This window comes from Heterodontus francisci, chromosome 4 (genome assembly GCF_036365525.1).
Source record: "Heterodontus francisci isolate sHetFra1 chromosome 4, sHetFra1.hap1, whole genome shotgun sequence".
Taxonomy (NCBI): Eukaryota; Metazoa; Chordata; class Chondrichthyes; order Heterodontiformes; family Heterodontidae; genus Heterodontus; species Heterodontus francisci.
This window is the reverse complement of record NC_090374.1, coordinates 119,765,332-119,792,411: the sequence shown is the minus strand read 5'-3', so window position 1 is coordinate 119,792,411 and position 27,080 is coordinate 119,765,332. Positions and strand designations below refer to the sequence as shown.

Genomic DNA, 27,080 nt, shown 5'->3' with positions numbered 1-27,080 from the left:
TTTCCCCACCATTAACATCTTGGGAGTTACCATTGACCAGAAATTTAACAAGACCTGCCATATAAATACTGCGGCTATAAGAACAGGTCAGAGGCTGGAAGTTCTGTGGCAAGAGTAAATTGTGAAGAGGACGTAAGGAGGCTGCAAAGGGTTATAAATAGGATAAGTGTTTCCAAGAGGAAATATATCCACCCTATCAAGACGCCTCAGAATCTTAAATGTCTCAATCAAGTTGCCTCTTACTGTCCTAAACTCCAGCAGATAAAAGCCTAGCCTCTCCAACCTTTCCGCATAAGACAACCCGCTCATTCCAAGTATTAGCCGAGTAAACCTTCTCTGAACTGCTTCCAATGCATTTACATCCTTCCATAAATAAGGAGACCAATACTGTAAACAGTACTCGAGATGTGGCCTCACCAATGTCCTGCATAACTGAAGCATAACCTCCCTACTTTTGTATTCAATTCCCCTTGCAATTAACGATAATATTCTATTAGCTTTCCCAATTACTTGCTGACCCTGCGTACTAACCTTTTGCGATTCATGCACTAGGACACCCAGATCCCTCTGCATCTCAGAGTTCTCCAATCTCTCACCATTTAGATAATATGCTTCTTTTTTATTCTTCTTGCCAAAATGGACAATTTCACATTTTTCCACATTATACTCCAGTTGCCAAATCTTTGCCCACTCACTTAACCTATCTATATCCCTTTGTAGCCTCCTTATGTCCTCTTCACAACTTACTTTCCTACCTATCTTTGTGTCATCAGCAAATTTAGTAACCATACCTTCGGTCCCTTCATCCAAGTCATTTATATAAATTGTAAAAAGTTGAGGTCCCAGCACTGATCCCAGCGGCATACCACTCGTTACATCTTGCCAACCAGAAATGAACCATTTACACCGACTCTCTGTTTCATGTTAGCTAGCCAATCTTCTATCCATGCCGACATGTCACCCTCTACACCATGAGCCTTCATTTTCTGCAATAACATTTGATGTGGCACCTTATCAAATTCCTTCTGGAAATCTAAGTACAGTACATCCACTGATTCCCCTTTATCCACAGCAATGTTACTTCTTCAAAGAACTTCAATAAATTGGTTAAACATGATTTCCCTTTCACAAAACCATGTTGACGCTGCCTGATTACCTTGAATTTTTCTAAGTGCCCTACTATAACGTCTTTAATAATAGCTTCTAAGATTTTCCCTAAGACAAATGTTAAGCTACTGGTCTGTAGTTTCCTGCTTTCTGTCTTGTTCCCTTTTTGAATAAAGGAGTTACATTTGGCTATTTTCCAATCTAATTCAACCTTCCCCGAATCTAGGGAATTTTGGAAAATTAAAACCAACGCATCAACTATCTCACTAGCCACTTCTTTTAGGACCCTAGGATGGAGTACATCAGGACCTGGGGTCTTCTCAGCCCACTGGTCCAACAATTTGCTCAGTCCACTTGCTTGGATGAGTGCAGCTCCAAGAACATTCAAGAAGCTTGACACCATCCAAAACAAAGTAGCCCGCTTGATCAGCACCTCATCCATCACCTTAAATATTCACTCCCTCCACAATCGGCACACAGCAGTAGCTGTGTGTACTATCTACAAGATGCACTGCAGTAACACGCCAAGGCTCCATCGACAGCACATTCCAAATCTGTGACTTCTAGCACCCAGAAGAACAAGAGTAGCAGACGGATGGAAACAACCACCTACAACTTCTCGTCCAAGTTACACACCATCCTGACTTGGAACTATCACTGTTCCTTCATTATTGCTGGGTCAAAATCTTGGAATTCTCTCCTTAACAGCACTGTGGGTGTAACTACATCGCATGGACTGCAGGGTTCAAGAAGGCAGTTCACCACCAACTTCTCAAGGGCAATTAGGGATGGGCAATAAAAGCTGGCCTGGCCAGCATTGCTCACATCCCAAGAATGAATTTTAAAAAATAATAATTTTTGGTCAGACAAAAGAAACAGAAGCAGAAAATTGGAATAAAAGAAAAAAAATCTGGGGGTGGGAAAAACTAGGATATATATATATTTGCTCTACTTTTCATACTACAAGAAACTTTCATTTATCTGCTATTGAAAAAGCTGTTTAAGATATAAGGGGAATTGAGGGAAGGTGGGGATGTGAGAGGGTAATGGGATTAATGTAGGATTAGTATAAATGGGTGGTTGATGGTCGGCACAGACTAGGTGGGCCGAAGGGCCTGTTTCAGTGCTGTATCTCTAAATAAATAAATAAATAGATTTTACCTTTACAGCAATCTTTGAATTCCTTAGTAATGTCTACCCAGTTTGCAATACTTTTTTCCATCTTTTCTGAGATGCCCAGCCCCCAGCCAACATCGTCTTCATCCAAAGATGCTTTTGTGACCATGGTAACTATGGAGATCAAATTGTACAAGATAAATTAGACCCTTCAAAAGAGGACATTGTTTCTATTTCCTGTTCATTGGACACTCAGTACAAATTGAAGATTTGACTTCCTTGGATGCTCAGTAGTGGCAAAGGTATGATTTTCAAACTTTTTACTGAGACTTCCAGAAGCAATGTCAATTACCAAGGAAACAATGCTGTCATTGTATTAGTTACAGCAACAGAGATAACATTCTAGTAGAATAGCAGATACTAATACATACACAAGTCTTTTGCTAGGCAGACAGAAATTCGATAAACCCAAGAGCCTGTTGGGCCTCAGTTTGAAAACCTTTGTCAAGAACAAGCACTGTTGTCTACTTCCTTCAATTTTCCTTGTTTAATGGATATATGGTGATTAGTACTGAACTACCCTCATTGACATCTTGTGCAATGAACAAGCAGCATTATCAAAATGTATGAGCAGGAAACAGTGATGCAGTTGACTAGCAGTGTCCTTTTACCTCTGGGGCCTGGCTTTAAATCCAGCCCAGCCTGATCGGATATAAATCTGTTCTCTCTGCTAACTATAATACACATGGAATTAGATTAAGCTGTCTCAACACAGTTGCTGGTAGGTGTGGGCCCATAATACAAAGACTCCTAAATTGGCATTGAACTCACAATCTCTCTCAGAGAAGTAAAAGAAGCCACAATGATGGCCAGTGCAGGAAATAGATATGGTGCATAAAGAGTGTTCACCTGAAATTGGGCCAATGGAATTTGTTGCAGCAGGTATCAGATTTATGGTTCTATTCTCTCTGTTATGATAGCTATTTTAATACTACAATACTGCAGGTACAAATTTAAAAAACTATGGGGTTCCTCAATATAATTTGGATAAATCTACTGCCCATTGTGGTACTGAGCCCTAGAGATCAGTAAGGTGCAAGACTTAATCCCTTGTCCCTGTTGAGTTGCAGATCTCAGCTTAGGTTTAGTAGGAATGTAACAATTGAGCTCTGTCCACCTAGGGAGTATGATGAGGGAAAATTCAGCTCGGGCTCCTGCTTCGATCGACATCCAGTGACAATTGTTGGAAAGCGTACGGAAGATGTCAAGTGAAGATAGGATCGGGCTCAGCTCTCCCCTCTTGATCAAATAGGTTGTAAATGCCTGCTTCATAGATTCAAGCATTTAGAATATGCAATTGTGTGAAGTGTCAGAAGGTTCCAATGACTGATGTTCTGCAAGCAAAAATCAATACATTTGAGGAAGGAGGAAGATTGGAATTATATAAAAATGAAATTTAAAAATGTCTCGTGACTGCTGCTTCTAAATACTAAAGGTTATATTCCTCATTAACAATGACTTCACAAGCTTATTTGATTTAGGTTATTTCACTCCTATTCTGGTGCATCTAGATTCACTAACATAAACAAAGACAAACATGTTAAATGACAGAGCACAAGTGGCTTCATTCAAAAAATTACACCAGAGTATTTTTAAGACCAACCATCTTATTCAATGAATACTTTGCATAGATTGGAATTAGTACCGTTTGGCAGTAACTCATCGATCTGTAAATCTATGTACCTGATTCTTATTGTTGCAATTTAACAAATTATATTACATAATGAAATTACAAGCCTATCTTAGTACGTAGATCAATTCAATGATTTTAAACATTTAGCCAAACTGTTGCCAAATTGTGCCAAGAGACAGAAACTCATATGCTTCTGTTGCTATACTTAGCTTGAATAACTATGAATTTTTTAATTGAGATATTGTACAAAGATTCACAAATTAACTAATTCCACCTGTAGTTACTAATTTAAGTATAAAAGCATGTGGCAAGATAGATTGATAAAAGAAAGTTGGATTAATTATCTGTAATATCCTAGTGATACCATTTGAGAACACTGTAACCAGTTCTGGTCAGATTGCCTCCAAAGGATACAAGGATGAGAAGCATTTGGTGATGTTGAACTGGGACAAGAGGTGCAGCAGCAATAGCATTTCTGGGAGCAGTGAAAGTACATTGACAGTAACAACTGTTTCACATGCATGCAGCAGTTTTGCTCACGAGTCTCCTACTGTGGGTGAAATTTCCATTGTTAGGAAAGTAGTATAGGCTCACCTAATATTGAAAATGTAAACTCTGTTGCACATGCTATCTGAGAACTTTTTAAAACTTTCAAATCATTCAGCTACTGTGATAATGCATTAGCTGTCTATATGTAGTGTTAGCTATTTGACATCACATTTTCCAGATGGTTTTAATCAATTTGAATTTTTGCATTGTTCAACATGCATACCATAAAATTACACCATACCCGTTTCTGTGCTGTAAAATTCTATGCAACATGTAACTTCTAAGTAACATTGAAGGATACACAATACACAACATAACTGGGATAAAAGATCACATGTCTGGATTAACAGGTTCAGAAGGCAAGCTAGTGGAGAATCTAGCAGACCTCTAAGGTTGCAAAACACAGTGAAAATCCATAATAGGTTTTAAAACAATGGGAATAAAATGGGAGAGTGAATTTTTTAATTGAATAATTAGGATGCCATCCAAATACATGAACCACTAAAAGAAAATAGAGATAAGTTCTTGATTAATGGGTTAAAGGTTTCACGAGAAGTAACCAGAGATCAAAACTATTTGCACTATCAGTTCACTGTACCAGAAGCGACTGACATGACAACTGATCAAAATGCTACAGAATCACATTGTTCCAAAACAAAAGTACAATATGGGAACACAATTAAAATCAGTCCATGCCTACACTCTATCACACAACAAAAATGCCTTACACCATTGAGAAAGCTGATTAGTGTGATAACATTACAATTAATATAGAGCTAAGAACATAGGAAATAGGAACAGGAATAAGTTTTACCACCCCTCAAGCCTACTCCACCAGCAATAAGATCATGGCTGACCTTCTATATTAACTCCATTTCCCTGCACTATGTCCATATCCCTTGATTCCCATTTCCCAAAAATCTATCAATCTGTGTTGAATATACTAATTGACAGAGCATCCACAGCCCTCAGGGGTAGAGAATTCCAAAGATTTCCAACCCTCAGAGTGAATAAATTTCTCAGCTGTGGCTCAGTTGGTCACACTCTCGCCTCTGAGTCAAGGTTGACACTCCAGTGCAGTACTAGGGCATGTTGCACTGTTGGTGCCATCTTTCGGATGAGATGTTAAACCAAGGCCCCATCTGCCTGTGCTGGAGGTTGTAAAAGATCACGTAGCATTATTTCAAAGATCAGGGGAGTTCTCCCCAGTGCCCTGGACAATATTTATCCTTCAATCAACATCACAAAAAAAAAACACAGATAATCTGGCCATTACACATTGTTGCTTTTGGGAGTTTGCTGTGTGCAAAATTGGCTGCCGAGTTTCCTGCATTATAATAGTGTCCACATTTCAAAATTATTTCATTGGCTATGAAGTGCTTTGAGATATCCAGCAGTCATGAAAAACACTATATAAATGCAAGCCTTTCTTTCTTTTCTCATCTCAGTCCTAAACGGCCAACCCTCTATCCTGAGACTATGGCCCCTAGTTCTAGACTCTCCAGGTAGGGGACAACAGCCTCCGAGCATCTACCCTGTCAAGCACACTAAGAAGGTTGTATATTTCAATGAGATCACCTCTCATTCATCTAAACACCAGAGAATATAAAAACAAGAAATGCTGGAACCACTCAGCAGGTCTGGCAGCATCTGTGAAAAGAGAAGCAGAGTTAACGTTTTGGGTCAGTGACCCTTCTTCGCAACGTCCCTGACCCGAAACGTTAACTCTGCTTCTCTTTTCACAGATGCTGCCAGACCTGCTGAGTGGTTCCAGCATTTCTTGTTTTTATTTCAGATTTCCAGCATCCGCAGTATTTTGCTTTTATACCAGAGAATATAAGCTTGTTCTAGTCAATCTCTCCTCATACGTCAGCCCAGGCTAAGGCAAGTATGTCCTTCCTTAGGTAAAGTGACCAAAATTGTACACATTTCTCCAGGTGTGGTTTCACCAAAGCCCTGCACAATTCCAGCATATAAACATATGAATTAGGAGGCAGAGTAGACCACGGCCCCTCAAGCCTGCTCTGCCATTCAATAAGATCATGGCTGATCTGATTGTAACCTCAACTCCACATTCCCACCTACCCAAGATAACCTTTCACCCCCTTGCTTATCAAGAATACTTTAGAAAGCCTAGAGAAGTATAGAAAGTGCAGGGTGAAGTAAAAAAGGAAATTAGAAAAGCAAAGGACATGAAAAATAATTGTCAGGTAAAAATCAAGGAAAACACAAAGATATTTTATCAGTACATTAAGAGCAAGAGGATAACCAAGGAAAAGGTAGGGCCTATCAGAGATGTACAAGGGAACTTATGCGTGGATGCAGAAGATGTGGGCAGGGTTCTTAATGAGTTTTTTGTCTCTGTCTTCACAAAGGAGAGAATTGATGTAGACATTGTAGTTAAAGAGGAGTGTGAAATATTAGATACGATAAGCATAATGAGAGGAAGTACGAGAGGGTTTGGCATCCTTGAAAGTGGATAAATCGCCAGGGCCAGATGCATTGCATCCCAGGATGTTAAAGGAAGTCAGGGAGAAAATAGCGGATGCACTGAGGATCATCTTCAAACCCTTACTAGATACAGGCAAGGTACCAGACGATTGGAGGTCTGTGAACGTTGTAGCATTGCTTAAAAAGGGTGTGAGGGATAGGCCAAATAACTATAGGCCAGTCGGTCTAACCTCGGTGATGGGTAAATTGTTAGCATCAGTTCTGAGGGACAGGATAAACTGCCACTTAGAAAGGCATGGAATAATCAGGGATAGTCAGCATGGATTTATTAAGGGGTCGTGTCTTACTAACTTAATTGAGTTTTTTGAGGAAGTAACAAGGAGGATTGATGAGGGTAGTGCAGTGGATGTGGTCTACATGGATTTTACTAAGGCATTTGACAAGGTCCCGCATTGACTTCATAGCCAATGAAATAATTTTGAAATGTGGACACTATTATAATGCAGGAAACTCAGCAGCCAATTTTGCACACAGCAAACTCCCAAAAGCAACAGAGTGGTCAGTAAAATGAAAGCCCATGGGATACAGGGGAATGTGGCAGGTTGGATTCAGAATTGGCTCAGGGACTGGAAACAAAGGGCAGTAGTCGACGGACGTTTTTGTGAATGGAAAGCAGTTTCCAGTGGCGTTTCACAGGGCTCAGTGCTGGGTCCCTTGCTGTTTGTGGTATATATTGATGATTTGGACTTAAATGTGGGAGGCATGATTGGGAAATTTGCTGATGACACAAAAATTGGCCATGTAGTTGATAGTGAAGAGGTTTGTCGTGGACTCCAGAATGACATCAATGGTTTAGTTGAGTGGATGGAAAAGTGGCAAATGGAATTCAATCCAGAGGTAATGCATTCGGGAAGGGCAAATAAAGTGACGGAATACACAATAAACGGGAGTATATTGAGATGTGAAGAAGTGAGAGACTTGGAGTGCATGTCCACAGGTCCCTGAAGGTGGCAGGACAGGTAGATAGAGTGGTGAAGAAGGCATATGGAATGCTTTCCTTTATTGGCTGAGGTATAGAATACAAAAGCAGGGATGTGATGTTGGAACTGTATAAAATGCTGGTTAGCCACAGCTGGAGTACTGCATACAGTTCTGGTCACCACATTACAAAAAGGACATAATTGCTCTGGAGAGAGTACAGAGGCAATTTACAAGAATGTTACCAGGGCTTGAGAGTTGCAGCTATGAGGAAAGATTGGATAGGCTAGGGCTGTTTTCCTTAGAACAAAGGAGGCTTAATTGAAGTGTACAAAAGTATATGGGGCCTAGATAGAGTAGGCAGGAAGGACCTGTTTCCCCTAGCGGAGAGGTCAATTACCAGCGGGCACAAATTTAAGGTGATTGGTAGAAGGATTAGAGGAGACATGAGAAAAAACTTTTTCACCCAGAGTGGGTGGGTGTCTGGAATTCACTGCCAGGAACGATGGTGGAGACAGAAACCCTCAATTCTTCTCAAAGGTACATGGACATGCACCTGAAGTGCTGTAACCTGCAACGCTATGGACCAGGTGCTGGAAGGTGGGATTAGATAGGGCGGCTAGTTTGTTCGGCCAGCACGGGCACAACAAGCTGAATGGCCTCCTTCTGTGCCGTACTTTTTCTAGGTTTCTATGAATCTATCTACCTCTCGCTTAAAAAAATTCAAAAACAAAGAATACAAGTCTAGCCTCTCCCAACCTTTCCTCATAAGACAACACATCTATTCCAGATATTAGTCTGGTAAACCTTCTCTGAACTGCTTCCAATGCATTTACATCCTTCCTTAAATAAGGAGACCATTACTGTAAACAGTACTCCAGATGTGGTCTCACCAATGCCCTGTATAACTGAAGCATAACCTCCCTACTTTTGTATTCAATTCCCCTTGCAATTAACGATAACATTCTATTAGCTTTCCGAATTACTTGCTGGACCCCATGCTAACCTTTTGCGATTCATGCACTAGGACACCCAGATCCCTCTGCATCTCAGAGCTCTGCAATCTCTCACCATTTAGATAATATGCTTCTTTTTTATTCTTCCTGCCAAAATTGACAATTTCACTTTTTCTCACATTATATTCCAATTGCCAGATCTTTGCCCACTCACTTAACCTATCTATATCCCTTTTAAGCCTCCTTAGGTCCTCTTCACAATTTACTTTCCTACCTATCTTTGTGTCATCAGCAAATTTAGTAACCATACCTTCGGTCCCTTCATCCAAGTCATTTATATAAATTGTAAAAAGTTGAGGTCCCAGCACTGATCCCAGCAGCATACCACTCGTTACATCTTGCCAACCAGAAATGAACCATTTGTGCCGACTCTCTGTTTCCTGTTAGTTAGCCAATCTTCTATCCATGCCAACATGTTACCCTCTACACCTTGAGCCTTTATTATCTGCAATAACCTTTGATGTGGCACCTTATCAAATGCCTTCTGGAAATCTAAGTACAGTACATTCACTGGTCTCCCTTTATCCACAGCACATGTTACTTCTTCAAAGAACTCCAATAAAGTGGTTAAACATGATTTCCCTTTCACAAAACCACGTTGACTCTGCCTGATTACCTTGAATTTTTCTAAGTGCCCTGCTATAACATCTTTCATAATAGCTTCTAACATTTTCCCTAAGACAGGCGTTAAGCTAACTGGCCTGTAGTTTCTGCTTTCTGTCCCCCACGCACACCCACCACCCACCCCTCCCCCCCAACTCTTTGAAAAATGGAGTTACATTGGCTATTTTCCAATCTAATGGAACCTTCCCCGAATTTAGGGAATTTTGGACAATTAAAACCAACGCATCAACTATCTCACGAGCCACTTCTTTCAGGACCCTGGGATGAAGCCCATCAGGACCCGGGGACTTGTCAGGCCGCAGCTCGAACAATTTGCTTAGTACCACTTGCATGGTGTTTCTAATTTTCTTGAGGTCCTCCCTCCCTTCCATTTCCTGATTTACAGCTATTTCTGGGATGTTATTTGTACCCTCTATAGTGAAGACCGATGCAAAATACCTGTTCAATTTGTCTGCTATCTCATTTTCCCTTATTAATTCCCCAAACTCACTTTGTGTAGGACCAACTCTCACTTTGTTAACTCTTTTCTTACTATCTGTTTTCATATTTCTAGCAAGCTTTCTCTTGTACTCTAATTTTTCCCTCCTATCAATCTTTTAGTCATTCTTTGCTGTTTTTTATATTCTGTCCAATCTTCTGACATGTCACCCATCTTTGCGCGATTATATGCTAAGACTTCCTTACTCTTATACACCAACACCCTTGTATTAAGGGCTAGCATACCATTTGCCCTCCTAATTTCTTGCTGTAGTTGCATATTAACTTTTTGTGATTCGAATACAAGGACACCCGAATCCCTCTAAATACCAACATTTACTGGTCTCCGACCTTTTAAAAAAATTCTGTTTTGCCATTCTTCCTACCAAAGTGGATTTCACACTTCTCCACATTATACTCCATCCCCCACCTTCTTGCCCTATCTCTTTGCATTCCCTCACAGCTTACTGTCCCACCTATTTTTTGTATCAACAAACTCGGATATATAATACTCCTTCCCCACATCTAAGTCATTGATATAGATTGTAAATAGCTTGAGGCCCAAGCACTGATCCTTGATGTTGTACTCCACGAAGGAAGTTGATAAAGGATAGAGCTGGAGCCAATTTTTATGTGCTTCTACGTGGATTTTAGCAAGGCTTTTGACAAGGTCCCACTTGGCAGACTGGTTAAAAAAATCCCATGGAATCCAGAGAAATACAGCAAGGTGGATACAAAATTGGCTCAGTGGCAGGAAACAAAGGGTAATTGTTGACGGGTGTTTTTGCGACTGGAAGGCTGTTTCCAGTGGCATTCCGCAGGGCTCAGTACTTGGTCCCCTGCTTTTTGTAGTATATATTAACGATTTGGACGTAAATGTAGGGGGCATGATCAAGGAGTTTGCGGACGACACAAAGATTGGCCATGTGATAGATAGTGTGGAGGATAGCTGTAGGCTGCAGGAAGATATTGATGGTCATGGCAGATGGGCAGAAAACTGGCAAATGGAATTCAACCCAGAGAAGTGTGAGGTGATGCAGTTGGGAAGTCAAACAAGGCAAAGGAATACACGATTAATGGGAAAATACTGAGAAGTGTAGAGGAAGTGAGGAACCTTTGAGTGAATGTCCACAGATCCCTGAAGGTAGCAGGCCAGGTCAATAAGATGGTTCAGAAGACATATGGAATCCTTTCCTTTATTAGCTGAGGTATAGAATATAAGAGCAGGGAGGTTATGCTGGAACTTTACTACTCATTGGTTAGGCCACAACTTGAGTACTGTGTGCAGTTCTGGTCACCTCATTACAGAAAGGATGTAATTGCACTGGAGAGGGTACAGAGGAGATTTACGAGGATGTTGCCAGGACTGGAAAAATGCAGCTATGAGGAAAGACTGGATAGGCTGGGGTTGTTCTCCTTGGAACAGAGAAGGCTAAGGGGAGATCTGATTGAAATGTACAAAATTTAGAGGGGCCTGGATAGAGTGGAGGTGAAGGGCCTATTCACTTTAGCAGACAGGTCAGTGACTAGGGGGCATAAATTTCAAGTGTTTGGGAGAAGAATTTAGAGGGGAGATGAAGAAAAATTTTTCATCCGGAGGGTGTGGGGGTCTGGAACTCATTGCCTGAAAGGGTAGTTGAGGCAGAAACCCTCAACTCATTCAAAAGGAGTCTGGATATGCACCTCAAGTGCCGTAATCTGCGGGCTACGGACCAAATGCTGGAAGGTGGGATTAGAATACGTGGATTGTTTTTTGGCTGGCAGAGACACGATGGGCCAAGTGGCCTCTTTCTGTGCCTTAAACTTTCTATGATTCAATTCTATTATTTTACAAGCATTTATTTAGAGTTACACATTACAAGCATGCACCTTCTCTTCCAACAGTCTGTGTCTATTTACACCTCCTTTGATCCAACCAGAAGGTTGCCCTTCTGAAAAGGGCGCCACTAATGTATAACAAAAAACCTTAATATTTGAAAGACAATTTAGCTAACCAGATTAAAGTGACATTCCCAGGGGCGATGATGCACTCCAGTTCCCCCAGTGCCCATCAGTTGCGGAAGGCGTCAAGAGTAGCAGTGGACACTGCATACTCGCTCTCTAGGGACACCCGGGTGTGTATGTAGCCATTACAGAGAGGCAGGCAGTTGGGCCAACTGACTGCCCCTCGACTGTCCGCTGCCTGGACCTGTTGTTGACCCTCTTTGCCAAATCCATGAGCAGTGCCACCAGGAGGATCTGTGATCTTCCCACTCCCCTTGGGTGGCCAAAGATCAGGAGAGTGGGACTGAATTGCAACCAGAAATTGAGGAGCAGCCCTCTCAGATAATTGAAGAGGGGCTGCAACCTCTCACACTTTACATAGATGTGAAAAATGGCCTCCTCCAGGCCTCAGAAATTACAGATGACTGGGGAGTCTGCGAATCAGCTTAAAAGTCTACTGCAGGGGACCTCCTCATGCAACGCCCTCCATTTCAAATCCCCGATGGACAAAGGGAGGACTCTTGAGTACAGAGCCTCCCACCGTGGACATCCGCCTCCTCTGGATGGCAGGCTGGAGTGCCATGGTACGTCTGGACAGCTGACGAGGGTAAGGAAGTGGAAGATGTGCAAGAGCAGCCTGTACCGGAAACCCATTTGCGCAGGGCGGAATGGCATAGAAGGGATTTCCAAGAGACAGCTCAGGTTGTGGGAGACGAGGTTTCCGAGGGAGGCTTTGGGGTCTGGCACCGATGAGAAATTCTGCCCCAATAGGGGTCAGCTTGGATGGGAATGCTCCACATGCCTGAGCCACCTTGACACATCGAATGCAGTCAGGGCCAAGCACCACTATTTTAAGTTTCTCAATGGCTTTGGCTGCAAACTGGATGCTACCCAAAGATGTATGCTGCACCAGCTCTTCTGGCAACATCCAGCCCGCTCTTCCACCATCCAGTACATCCCTGACTCTGGTCACCTTGGCAGCCAGAAACCTTCGCCAGCCACGTGAACCCGTACTGATGGAGGTGCATATTCTTGAGCAGGGTCTCCCGAAGGATAAAAACCATTCCTGACTGGGGAGAGCTCTGGCTGGAGGCGATCATGTTCCAGACCCTGATCAGTTCCTCGTAAAAAGCTTCTGCAAGGAGGCACATAGACCCTTCTATGTTTTAAAACAGGAACTGCATGTTGTAATTGAGGCCGTGCAGCTGGCAGAAGGCTTGACAGTCAGGTTTCTCTGCAGGGTCTGAAGGCAGAAAGTCGCCTTTTGGGTGCGAAGGCACAACAGCACCTGACTGCCCTCCCGAAGCAGGAAACTCAGCACCACGGCAGAGATTCAGTGTGTCCTTTCATCCCAGAAGAAGTCAACTAGCTTCTTCTGTACCTTGGTGACAAACTCAGGGGGAGGGATCAAAGTGACTGGCATAGTGGCCATCAGTTGGTTTATGACCAGTGCCCAACCCCTGTTGGACAGCACTCGGAGCAGTACTGTCCTGTGGCCTAAGCAAGAGATGACCTTGGCCTCCAGCTCTTGCCAGGTCAGGCTTCCATGAAACGGCTAAGATAGACTCCCAGGTAGAGAAGTGCACCAGGAAAAAGGCCGAACTCCTCAGATAGGGAGTTCATCTGCCACTGACCCAAGAGGAGCCCACTACATTTCTCCCAGTTGATCCTGGCACAGGACACCACGGAGTAGACCTGCTGACACTCGCGCATCCTCTGCAGGTCAATGGGATCTGTGACCAGGAGGAGTACATCATCAGCGCAAGCCGAGAGGATGACCCCCACACCTGGCCCACACAAAGGCAGTCCCATCAACCTCCTCCGCAAGAGCCACAGGAAAGGCAGGCAGTCTGTAAGCAGCTCTTAGGCCTGCTGGTCAATGACAGATCCCTTATCTCAGATCCAGAGGGCATGAGTGTCCAGATGGCATATAACTGGCCAGACATAACTGGCCTACAAATCCCAGCATGCACTGTGATGCGGTGCCAACTCTATTGGGACTGGGTGCAAGGGAGGGTTGCTGCAGGATTGCATGGACTCGATGAGCCAAATGGCCTCCTCTGTGCCATAAGTTACTCTATAACATGGGACGCCCCTGATGCGTTGTTCTCCTGAAGTGAAGTGGCATTGTCAAGGAACCGTTAACCTTAATCAGACGCTCCACAGAGACATACAGAAGTCAGATCTGGGCGATGAAATGCATCCCAAACCTGAATGCCCAAAGGATCCCGAATAAGCATTGGTAATCCACCCTGTTGAATGCCTTCTTCTGATCCAGGGAAAGGAAGGCAACCAACAGACAAGCCCTCTGGGAATGGTGAACCAGATCCTGGACCAAATGAATGTTGTCATGGATTGTCCGGCCTGGGACCATGTAGGGCCAGCAGGATGCCAAGACGAGAGGACATGGCCCTGGCAAAGATCTCGTAGTCCATGCTAAGGAGGGAGACCAGGTGCCAATTTTTAAGCAGGCGATGATCACCTCTTTTGGACAGCAGGACAATGACGGTCCTGCGTCAAGAGAGGGGTCTCTTACCGGTCACCAGACTTTCCCCCAGGAATCTCCCACAAAATTCTGCAAACATCCTCGCTGGATGGATCCGAAGGAAACAAAGCACCATAATAGTCTCGGGCCTGGACACTCATGCCCTCTGGATCTGAGATCAGGGATCTGTCATTGACCAGCAGGCCTAAGAGCTGCTTACAGACTGCCTGCCTTTCTTCCAGCAATTAGAAAAAAAGGGAGAGCTGCTGTCCAGGTCCTGGAGAAAACAGATCCATGACCTCACAAACGCAGATTGGGACCTGACAAGCTGCAAGTTCTTCAGCATGCCCTTCACTTCCATAGGGCCGGTCTGTGATTGTGTGACCGAGACAGGACTTCAGGTCGAGCACCTCCTGTTCCAATGGCTTGACCCTAGCCTTCTGTCTCCAGGTCAACTCCCTCACGTACTCCTGACAGAAGATGCGGATGGGAGCCTTGCTCACGTCCCATCATAGCCTCAAGGAGGGGAAACCCCCACTTCCTTCTCCAGTCGGCCCAGAGCTGATGGAATGAATGCTGGAACTGCTCATCCTCCAGCAAAGGAGATTAAAATACTAGTATGCGGACCACCGCCGTGTGCGAGCAGAACCAGCTCCACCCACACCAGACGACAGTCTGAGCAATGCACTGGCCACACGGAAACCGCTGGAACGCAGCAGAAATGTAAAGGCGGCCGATGCTGGAGCCTCCGCCTCCAAACAGCACGAAAGCAAAAGCGCTGGAATAGGGATGGAGATTTTGCCAGATGCCCACTGAGTCGTAGGACTCAATCAGGTCCCTCAACTTCCTCATAGCCACCCCTGCGATGCGGGATAACAGAAGCAGTTCCTCAACTTGCCCATTGCCGTCCAGCAGTGAAGGGTACCAGAGCGGTCCCTCGCCTTGAGGGTATAGTTGAAATCTTCCCGAGGATGATGCACCCAGTGGCATCAATGGAGCCAAGATGAGCAGACACTTCTTCAAAGCAGCGCGCTTTCTGCATGCCGGTCTGTTCACGAGGCGAAGCGGCACGTCCCCTGATCGGATGGGGAGATGAAACAAGTGGCTTGGCACAGGCTCCTTGATGGTGGCTCATGTAGACCCCTCCTTGCCACTCCAGGAGCCAAGTAGCCTTGTCTCCCGGAAGGACGTGGGTTTCCTGCAGGAAGCACGCTGCATATTCCCACTCCTTAAGGAGAGAGAAGTTTCTAAATCTACGGTATGCCTCTCTGCTGCCATTGATGTTGAGGCTGGCTATGGTTGCCTTCAGGCAAGAGTCTAGTGCAACCACCACCTACACCAAGGGTTGGCAAACTATGGCTCCGGAGTCGCAGGCATCTCTTTAGCATCTCGTTTGCGGATCCCAACCTTTTGCAGTTGGATTGTATTATCAGACAAAAAGCCGAAATAAAATGAAATCAAGAAAAAGTGGTTAATATTGTGGGGATAAAAGGCTAATCATTACGCTGCATTTTGTGGTTTCAAATGATTATTTTAACAAAAGACATCATTGTGCTCTAAATAAATCTGCTCAAGTGGTATACTTACACCATGATTATAGATGATGCCTTTGATTCGAGGAACAGGTTGTATGGTTGCGACCATTATTGCTTCTAATATATCTGAGATGATAATGTATTCGGAATGTGCTATTAAAAGCTATTTTTAATCATGAAAATCAATAGTTGAAAAGGTTGTCTTAATTCTATGTATCTGAACTTTAAAGATGACTTACTAACAAAATTATATTTAAAAAAATCCATTTATCACAAGATCTGTTATAAAAACACAGACAAAAAGCATTCTTTCAGTTTTATACGTAAATTTCTTATTTTATTAATTCAAAGTGGAAACATGCTGTTTTTCCATTAAATTAATATGGTTCACCATTTTTACAATTTTTTTGCAAACATGCTTAAACATAATTTATGCAAATTGATGCATAAAGCCTCAAAATGCAAATACTGGAGATACATAGAAAACATAAAGAAAAACAAAGAAAATTCAAATAATGTGATAATTCAGGCTTAGTTCTATTTTAATTTAATTTTTTTTCTATTGAGATATAAATTTACCATATGTATTTTGTTCATGATTTTTGCAAACTTTGCTTTCTGACAGAGACACTTGGCAATTTGCCATGTATTTGATTTGAAAATGCTGAATTTTTGTTTTCGGCTCCCAAGGCAATTTTTTTTTTAAAAAAGGCTATTCAAGTGAAAAAGGTTGCCAACCCCTGACCTATATCCTACTGTGGGGAGGGACTAGAATCACTCGTGTCCTCCATTCCCACAGCAGCCCCGTGAGGAATGTCTTCAGCCGACGCAGCTCAAGTTGATTCGCGTCCTTGCTCACGCTCGCGGTCTTTATAGCAGTGGACAGAACTGATGAACAGTGCCAACTCCGAACATCAGTTGAGGGCCAGCTGGACCCGATCATGACGACCCAAGCTATTGGCCAGGAATTCCCAGAGTTCCGCAAGTGGGAAATGAAGGGCGTCTGTAGGGTGCATGAGAGCTTCAGTCTTCCCAATATTGAATTGGAGGAAACGTTCATATGTTTGAATTTCTATTCAAATTGATGTCAGACATAAAACTTAGATATCATAGAAAATTTGATAATTTGACGTGGAGCCAAGCACTTAATAAAGAGTAGTTCTTGTACTCAAAAGATGTTCATTTACAGTTCAAAAATATACAGTCATACCATCTGTAATAATTATACTCAGTTTTTGTCTCTCCAGACTGTTTTGCTTTGTTAGTTTAAGGGTGCGACTGTTGGTGGGTTTATTTGGTGGACAATGCCTAGTACACGTGGAGCATGTGCAGGTCTGGAATGTGTGACGCACGTGTTGGTGGTGGTGGTAGTGGTGGTGGTGGTGGCGGTGGTTGGGGGGCTGGTTAAGTGGAGGGAAAAAACAGCCGAAGGTAAGGGGAACCCAACAACAAAGTTACTCTGGTTGGAGAGATTGTTTCTGTAAGGGATTGATGGGAGGGATGGGGATGGCAAGAGCAGGATGGGGATGGCAAGAGCAGGATGGAAGGGATAATGGAACTGGTAAAGTGGCAAAATGGCCAGGACAATTATTTGATGCAAATTATTATTCAAAAGCTATTCTTTGTACAAAAAATGAAGATTCGCTTGATTTTAATGAAAAAGTTTTCGAAAAGCTGTCAGGTGAATTAAAAGAATACATCAGCATTGATTCTATAGTCAAAGATGATAACAGTCTATACCCTCCAATATTTCGACATAGTCAAACTCCAATGCGCATGCCACCGCAGAAACTTAAGACTCGAGGAAGCAGCAGTTATAATGTTGCTACAAAACTTGAATTCTAAACAAGAACTTTGTCACAGAACAAGAATGGTAATTAAGAAGCTGTTTTCTTCAATGATAGATGCTGAAATTATAGAAGGCAGCTTTCAAGGAAATAGAATATTTATTCCTCTAATAATATTGAGCCCAACAGATGTAAACTTGTCTTTTCAACTCAGGAGAGAACAGTTCCCAATTAGACTTTCATTTTCAAAGACTATTAAGTCACAAGTCCATACTCTTGACAAAATTATTCCTAGGTCTAGTTTCACACATGAACACATACGTAGTTTTTTCCAGAGACAGAAGTTTTGATTGTTAAAACCTTGGGTGAAAGAATAACTAGAAATCTTGTATTTAAAGAAATAATGTTGCAATAAAGATACCAATTTGACCGGAAATGTTTTGCGGGATTCTGCTAGTAATATTAAAATTTAAACCCATATACTGACATATATATTAGTATGCTCACACTTAGAATTATAAATTAATCTTCGAACATAATGATTTGTTTCCATTTTAGAATGCACTGCCTTTTCCCTATATCTTGTGTTACATTTATAAAGTGGACGATTTTGAACATTAAGCCACGTTCATGTAAATATTAATCCATTAAAGAGGCCGTGTATGTAAAGTTATAAATGGATTAAAGTGTTATATGCTCGTTAGCCCCATGCACATTTTTTTTGAAGGGGGGGGGTTGTGTAATTGAATGATTACTAACCAAATACAAGATCGCGGCGTTTCACCCATTGCGATTACCTTAGAGTAAAGCTGCTTTCAGTCCATTACCATGTCCTATCAACGGAAGCCATATTGCGAGTTCAGCCCACACTCCCCCCCCCCTTCGCCAGACGGCTATCGCGCTACGCATGCTGGGAGCTGCAGTCCACACCACGGGCATCGCGTCCGCTCCCCCGTCCGGAAAGACCACTGAGAACGACAAATCCCGTCATCGCGGAGAGTGTCCGGAAACTATCGCGAGCTTTGGTTCAGGGGGTGCGATGCGAATTTGGCTATTTCCTGTCGCAACGGAACTCGCTGCTGCAGCAAGGGGGGGAAGGTAGTTTCTGGCGTTTATTTTTGTCCTATATCCGGCTCGCGGGTTAATGGAGTCAGTCATCCTTCGCGACCAGCATAAGCGAAAAAGTTTACGTGTATAATGCGCCTTTGACAACCTCAGGGCGTCGCAACGTGCTCCACAGTCAATGAAGTAAGTGTGGTCACAACAACAACCAGCCGCAGTAGTGAAATAAATGAGCTGATGACTAGTATTTTAGTAGGTGTTGAATGTTAGGGCATTGGGAGCCTGCACCCTCCTCCTTGTGCAGGAGACCCTGGGTCTCATTCATGATGATGAGAGTTACTAACGCTTCTGGATCAGCTGGCAACTTCATCGGACGGGGTGGGTTAATCTGCAGCATATTGGTGCTGGCAGCCCTGGAGAAAAGTACCTTTTGTATTGGAACTTTGCGCTGCGATTGTCCGGCACTTAACTCTGCACTATTGTTAACATTTAAGTCCTAAATCCACATTAGCTGCTCAGAAGATAACCCACCCCTAATTCACACAGGCAAAGGAAAGCCCAAGTAGTAGGTAGCAATAGATGACCAGTATTGTGGGACTGTATCTTACAGCCATATCAAGTTTTAGTCATTAGCAAAGGAGAGACTAACTTTTCTTGTTCATGATGCATCGCCTTTTGTAGTTACGAGTCCTGTTAAATCAGTACCATTCTCTGACGGATCTGATCATAATGTCGTGGATAAGTTACTTTTATACTTCTGGTTTGTGCTGATAGCAGTGCAGCCTGATGCAGGAGGGTCTGGCCTGCTCTGCTTTGGGCTTAGAGTTCAGGTTTATACAAGGCAATTTAATTACATAAAAACAAGAAACGCTGGAAATACTTAGCAGGTCTGGCAGCATCTGTGGAGAGAGAAGCAGAGTTAACGTTTCAGAAGCGTTTGGAGCGACCGTACTGAGTCAGAAGAAATCACAATGGGAGGAATTCTGTGATCCTTATGTGCAGCAAAATCTTAAATTCATGCCTTTGTTACCTCTAAACTTGACTATGCCAATGCACTCCTGGCTGGTCTCCCACATTCTACTCTCTGTAAACTTGGTCATCCAAAACTCTGCTTCCTATGTCTTAACTCACACCAAATCCTGTTCACCTGTGCTCACTGACCTACATTGGCTCCCGGTCAAGCAACATATTGATTTTAAAATTCTCATCCTTGTTTTCAAATCCTTCCATTGCTGTAATCTCCTCCAGCCCATAATCCTCAGATATCTGCGCTCCTCTAATTCTGGCTCTTGTGCATCCCTGATTTTAATCACTCCATCATTGGTGGTTGTGTCTTCAGTTACCTCTGCCCGAAGCTCTGGAATATCCTCCCTACACCTCTCTGCCTTTCTCTCCTCATTTTCAGACACTCCTTAAAACCTCCCTCTTTGACCAAACTTTTGGTCGTCTGACCTTTTATCTCCTTATGTAGCTAGGTGTTATATTTTGTTTTATAATGCTCTTGTGAAGTGCCTTGAGATGTTTTATTATGTTAAGGGTACTAGATAAAAGTTGTTGCTGTTGTTTGAGTTTCCTGACTTTTAGCAAAATAGACAACATTTACTAAAGTACTAACATTGGCTGTAAAATGTGACCCAAAATTATGGCAACAGGCAGGTAGTGTGCACCCTGCAGTAGATACTTCTAATATATCATTTATTAATTAATCCTGTCATCTGATCAAACCTCCAGTAATAATTCCAACCAGGGTTGACATCCCTAATCCTGATGTAGAACAAATCTGTGACTAAGTTTCTCCCTTCTGGAATATATAAATTTTTTTTAATGTAATTGCCTTTTTAAGCATTACTTTGGACAAATAATTTTCATTTCCTACCAGTGGATGTGCTTTAGTGTGGCTCGCAGTGAGCCAGAATACTGTTAAGAGTTTCCTTATTTTTGTTAAAACTTGAGAATCTATAATTTTAAAAACTGAAAAGGATTTCATGGACATTGAATCATCTGGAAATTGCTGAATTTTGTGGGTGTTTTTTTAAAAAGGAAGGTCAACAAAAAAGTTGACCAGTAAATAAGTACTGGAAAACATGTAATTTCAAGTAAATACAGCAGGTGTTCTAACCTGAAGGGACAGATGTTTACAAAGAAATGTCAGACCACAACAGGGTAGTGGTATTGTCACTGGACTAGTAACCCAGAGTATTGATTTGGGGATAAAAGCAAAATACTGCGGATGCTGGAAATCTGAAACAAAAACAAGAAATGCTGGAGTCACTCAGCAGGTCTGGCAGCATCTGTGGAAAGAGAAGCAGAGTTAACGTTTCGGGTCAGTGACCCTTCTTCCGAAGAAGGGTCACTGACCCGAAACGTTAACTCTGCTTCTCTTTCCACAGATGCTGCCAGACCTGCTGAGTGACTCCAGCATTTCTTGTTTTTGTATTGATTTGGGGACATGGGTTCGAATCCCAACACAGCAGAAAGTGGAATTTGAATTCAATTAATCTGAAATTAAAAGCTAGTTAATGATGGCCATGAAACCATTGTCGATTGTTGTAAAAGCCCATCTGGTTCACTAATGTCCTTTAGGGAAGGAAATCTGCTACATGTGACTCCAGACCCACAACAATGTGGTTGATTCTTACATGCCCTCTGAAATAGCCTAGCAAGCCAATCAGTTGTATCTAACCGCTACGCCCTGCCGACCCTACAAAGTCCTCCTTACTAACATCTGGGGGCTTGTGCCAAAGTTGGGAGAACTGTCCCACAGACTCGTCAAGCAACAACCTGACATATTCATACTCACATAGAAAATAGGAGCAGGAGTAGGCCATTCAGCCCTTCCAGCCTGCTCTGCCATTCATTATGATCATGGCTGATCATCCAACTCAGTAACCTGTTCCCACTTTCGCCCCATACCCTTTGATCCCTTTAGACCCAAGAGCTATATCTAACTCCTTGAAAACATGCAATGTTTTGGCCTCAACTGCTTTCTGTGGTAGCAAATTCCACAGGCTCACCACTCTCTGGGTGAAGAAATTTTTCCTCATCTCAGTTTTGAAAGGTTTACCCCGTATCCTTAGACTATGACCCCTGGTTTTGGACTCCCTCACCATCGGGAACATCCTTCCTGTATCTACCCTGTCAAATGCTGTTCGACTTTTATAGGTTTCTATGAGATCCCCCCTCACTCTTTTGAACTCCAGCAAATATAATCCTAATCGACTCAATCTCTCCTCATATGTCAGTCCTGCCATCCCAGGAATCAGTCTGGTAAATGTTCGCTGCACTCCCTGTATAGCAAGAACATCCTTCCTCAGATAAGGAGACCAAAACTGCACACAATATTCCAGTTGTGGCTTCACCAAGGCCCTGTATAATTGCAGCAAGACATCCCTGTTCCTGTACTCGAACCCTCTCGCTATGAAGGCCAACATACCATTTGCCTTTTTTACCGCCTGTTGGACCTGCATGCTTACCTTCAGCGACTGGTGTACGGGAACACCCAGGTCTCGCTGTATATTCCCCTCTCTCAGTTTATAGTCGTTCAGATAATGTGCCTTTCTGTTTTTGCTACCAAAGTGGATAACCGCACATTTATCCACATTATACTGCACCTGCCATGCATTAGCCCACTCACTCAACTTGTCCAAATCACCCTCATGCAGACAAAGTCCCAGACACTGCCATCACCATCCCCGGGTATCTCATGTCCCACCGGCAGGACAGACCTAGCAGAGGTGGCGGCACAGTGGTATACATTTGGGAGGGAGTTGCCCTGGGAGTCCTCAACATCTACTTTGGACCCCATAATGTTTCAAGGACAGGGTCACAGAGCATAACTGACCAGAAAGTCATGGAGCAAAGGCAAACGGTATGTTAATGGTATGTTGAGAGACAAAGTCCATCATAAAAATGGAATTTAAATACTGAAGTTTAGTTTGAGTCCTTAGTTGTAGTCCTTAAGTTCTTGGGGTCGGGCTTGTTTCACAGGTTCTGGAAGGCAGGAGAGGGGCTTTATCTTTGTTCCCTGGTTGTTGATTGTAAGGATCTGTAGACTTTGCTTCCACCAGCTGCAGCTTGAGGCTTCTCAGGTTCTCTACTGGAGAGAGGAGGGATGTTCTCTGGCTGGATCTCAGTTACTGTCTGCCTTCTGAGTCACAATTCACAAACTCCCAGAGTTGCACAGTTGGTCACATGACATGACCAGCTCTGTGTTTGAATCAGAATCTTCCGGAATGGTCTCTGAAATTCAAAGGCTCTCCCGTCAAGCTGTTCAGACATATTTAGTGGGGGTTTGGCTCTTTCACAGTCAATGGGTGGCGATGGCTTTTGACAACCACATTGATTCACTTATCTGGAATAACCTTTTCAGAGAGCACCCCCATTGTTCTGGCTTGGCTGAGTAACTACATCTGTCTCCAGCCTAATCCTTTGGGTTTTTCATATGCAAATTATGCATGGCCATCTTGGCTGCTAGCTGTTCTGTTTTAAAAGTTATTTGTAACAATGTCCAGTAAAAGTGGAGTTGAGGCCGAGATGAGATCAGCCATGATCGTATTGAATGGCTCGAGGGGCTGAATTGCCTACTCTTGCTCCTAGTTCTTCTATTCTTAAAAGTCTTAGGCAAAGTTCCACACGATGAAACTAATATTTCCATTTGGTATGTGGGGTTTACGTCACAGTGTAGAATTATTTGATGGGTTAAAGGTGAGATTTTATTTAATCACATGAACTTTGAAATTGTCATTAATGCAAATAGATAATGGTTTTCACTTTTTTGGCCAATTGTAAGCAACTACCCGTTTTAAATGTGGACACAGTGATGGGGATTGTAGCACTTGGGCTGCATCCAGGAGCTGAGTTGTTACACATTTTATACCTCTATGGCACTCAATGTATCTTGTGTTTGTAACTAAAAGCAAAATTTTAAACTAACTTCATTTTTAATGCATATTTAAAACATAGCTTCAAAGTGAGCAGAAACAGATCATGTACATAGTCAAGCACTGAACACATTTCTTGATGAAGCACTAACCAGTTCACTCTGTTGACAGGTATTTTTGTATGAAGGAAAAAAAGCCAGTTTCTTTGTGCACACAGCACTGGGACTCTGAGGAATTGTCTTGCTGGAGATTGTACATTGGTTTGCGGTATGGTTGGCATTGGAAAGCCATAAAAAGGAGCAGGAAGTATAGGAATGTATTATACTGTTTGCAGACGGGAAGAAAACATGTTTGTGAATTATCTATATTGTGATTTTTATTTTAGTTTTGGGGTATATAGTGGGTGGTTGAGGAATTGTCATGCATCTGCGAATTTTTTCCTCCAACTTTAATTGGGTAGAATTTTTTGGTGAAATATAATTCATGAACAACAAAAGTAGAAAATAACGAGTAAGAACAGAGAAAACAGGTTTTCCAGCTACTTGAGCACAAATTCTAGGCTGACGCTCCTAGGAAATCTTTCAGATAAGACGTTATAAGCCAAGCCCACATCTGTCCTTTCAGTGAACATAAATGATTCCATGGCACTATTTTGAAGAATTGCACGGTATTATCCCTGCTGTCCTGGCCAATGTTTATTGCTCAACCAACATCACTAAAACAGATTATCTGATGACCGTGGTGTTGTTTGTGGGATCTTGCTGTGTGTAAATTGGCTGCAGTAGTTTCTACATTACAACAGTGGCTACACTTCAAAAGTACTTCTTTGGTTGTAAACACTTTGGATGCCCTGAGATCATGAAAGGTGCTACAAAATATGAGCCTTTTTTTTGAATGCTTAACCAGTGAGGGGAATGAAAATTAATGATTAAACAGCAATTGCATAGAGAACCAATTTAATTCACCAGGTTTGGACAATAATTTTATTCTAAGGATTGAAAACATGGCACAGCACTGATATGGCATAACAGTTTAAAATCTTGTGTATTTTGGTAGGTTCAGATGAAGTATTTTGAATGAATCTGAAGTAACTATGTTTAGTGCGTTGAGAGGAAGCTTTTATTAAATAATTAACAAGATCGCATATGACAACTTTCAAACGCTTCAAAAAAAAAGGATTTTGTGTACATGTTCTTAAAATGTGGCATAACTGTTGTAAAGCTGCATTCAATGAGTGGTTTTAGAAAAGAATCTTGGATTCAATTAGAAAACTTCACAGTTTTAAACAATGCCCCATCAAAGCAACATGATGGTTCAGGCAGTTGAAACTCAACTGCATCGAATTTTGGAACAATAGGGTACAGGTTTAAATTCTTGGTAACTCACTCTGTGCACAATGTTGTGGGAAAATGCTGAATGGGGAAGAAGTGCTTCCCTCCTTGTAGGGAAGATTGGAAAGATTGACTCAGGATAACTATCACCTACTTGGTGGCAGCTCTTGGAGGATAATTGACAAGGGCGTGGAAATAGTTTTCCGGGGTGGTGCATGGCAGAGGCTGACTTCAGGAGAAAAGGAACAAGAAAATAATTTTAACACTAAAAGATACCCCTTAAACTTTGGAATGTTCATATGGTACATTTAGATACTAAAGAATGTTGGCTTGGTCTTGGAGTTAAGTGGGTTCAAGCCTCAGCCCTGTACCTGAGACAACCTAGGCTGACACCTGAACAAAGTACTGAGTGAGTGCTGCATTGTCAGAAGTACTGTCTTTTAGCTTTTAAAACAAGGCTCTGACTGCCTGCTCAGGTGAACATCAAATATCCCATGTCACTATTTGAAGAGCAGAGGAGCTCTCCTGGTATCCTGGCCAAAATCTGTCCTTCACCTAATGGAAGAAAACAGATTTAACTGGTTTCTTATCTCATTTTTATTTTTGGGACCTTTCTGTGTGCAAATTGGATGCCACATTTTCCTACAACAGTGACAACACTTCAAAAATAATTCATCAATCAACTGTGAAGTACTTTGTGGCATCCCGAGGATGTGAAAGGTGCTGTATAAATACAAGTTCTTTATTTAATTCAGCTATATAGTGTTATTTCATTCAGATATAAAATGTATTGGCCTTTTTCTAGATGTATATCTGAAATCTTTCGTAACTGTGCGTTCATAGTTCCACACAAGTAACAACCAATTTGTACCATACTCTGGTTGTTAATCTGTTTTGATAAATTTTATGCATTCGCAAAAGATACTATTTATCACCATTCTTGGAGTATAATCTTAATTTTGCAAATTAACAACACATCTTGTTTTTAAAGTGTATTTTTCGGCAGCAGTAAATGTGAAAATTAACAGGGCAGTTTAGCGGAGTCTGATAGTCAGACCCTTTATCAATATTGCGTACATAAAAGTGTATATGTACTGGTTTAAAAATGATTTTCTTTTAAACAATACTTTTAAAAGTGCCTGGACACAAATTTGCTGTGAGGATGCTAATCAGCTTGGCTATCACATTGTGTATGTAAAGTGCCATTGCTGTTATGACCTCAGTGAGACCATAAAAATGAGATATGAACCCCCAGACCAATTTCAAGAATTACATGACAAGATTTCACATGCTGAAACTTTTATTATGACCACTAAATTAAAAGAAATCCCCATTAACTAAATAGTACTTTGTAAGTAAAAACAGTGCTGGAAATCTCAGTAAGTCTGGTAGCAGCTGTGGAGTGGGAAACCTAACATTTGATGTCTGTGATCTTTCATCAGATCAGTTCTGTGTAAGAATTAATATCTTTTGGTAAGAATCATGCAACAAGGCAAATTTCTCATTGTATTATCTATAACTGTTACTTTTTAGTTTTGTCTTTTCTAAATACGCTTTTCACTGAACTCAAGATGATGGTGAAAGAATGGTAGTTTGGTCCCCACCTTAATACATAGTTCATGTATAAATGACTAAAAATACAGATTATAAGGTATTCTACAAGTCAGATGAACTTAAACCAAAATCAAAGTAACTGGGATATTGGCATCGAGTCAGTTGGTAACGAGATACAATTGACTAGATGTCCAGTGTTAAGCAAGTATTAGACACTGAAGCATGATGTGATTCGTGAAAAAACATGGTTCCCAATGTTAAGGCTTATTAAAAGGTAATAGTGCTTTCAAAATTTAATATTTCCCCTTTTTAGAATTGTTCATTACAAGATTATATTTCTGAAGTCAAAGTTCGGTATTTCCAGTATTGCTACCAAGAAATTCAATTGGTAAAGAACATATTGGCTTAGTATCCATTTATTTTAAAAAGCGCAAGTTTGAAAGTGCTGTTTT

At 42.1% G+C, this 27,080-nt stretch overlaps 2 protein-coding genes across 9 annotated transcripts in view; one reads left to right on the top strand and one right to left on the bottom strand.

Moving 5' to 3' along the window:
• Positions 1 to 18,677, bottom strand: part of naa35 (N-alpha-acetyltransferase 35, NatC auxiliary subunit) — a 98,436-nt gene extending 79,759 nt beyond the window's left edge. For 2 of the 3 annotated variants that reach the window (XR_010974897.1, XM_068030056.1), the window contains exons 1-2: positions 18,599 to 18,677; positions 2,269 to 2,397 (exon numbers count right to left, since the gene is read on the bottom strand). Coding sequence is in view for 2 of the 3 variants with exons in the window: in XM_068030056.1 (XP_067886157.1) it covers positions 2,269 to 2,392 (124 nt within the window). In the remaining variant the exon portion in view is untranslated. Of the gene's footprint in view, positions 1 to 2,268; positions 2,398 to 18,560 lie in introns of all 3 variants that reach the window. The other variant, XM_068030057.1, reaches the window with a different exon arrangement.
• A 156-nt stretch (positions 18,678 to 18,833) lies between these two features.
• agtpbp1 (ATP/GTP binding carboxypeptidase 1) overlaps positions 18,834 to 27,080 on the top strand; it is a 426,905-nt gene continuing 418,658 nt past the window's right edge. For 5 of the 6 annotated variants that reach the window (XM_068030051.1, XM_068030047.1, XM_068030053.1 and 2 more), the window contains exon 1: positions 18,906 to 19,049. The gene's annotated coding sequence lies outside the window, so the exon portion shown is untranslated. The other variant, XM_068030050.1, reaches the window with a different exon arrangement.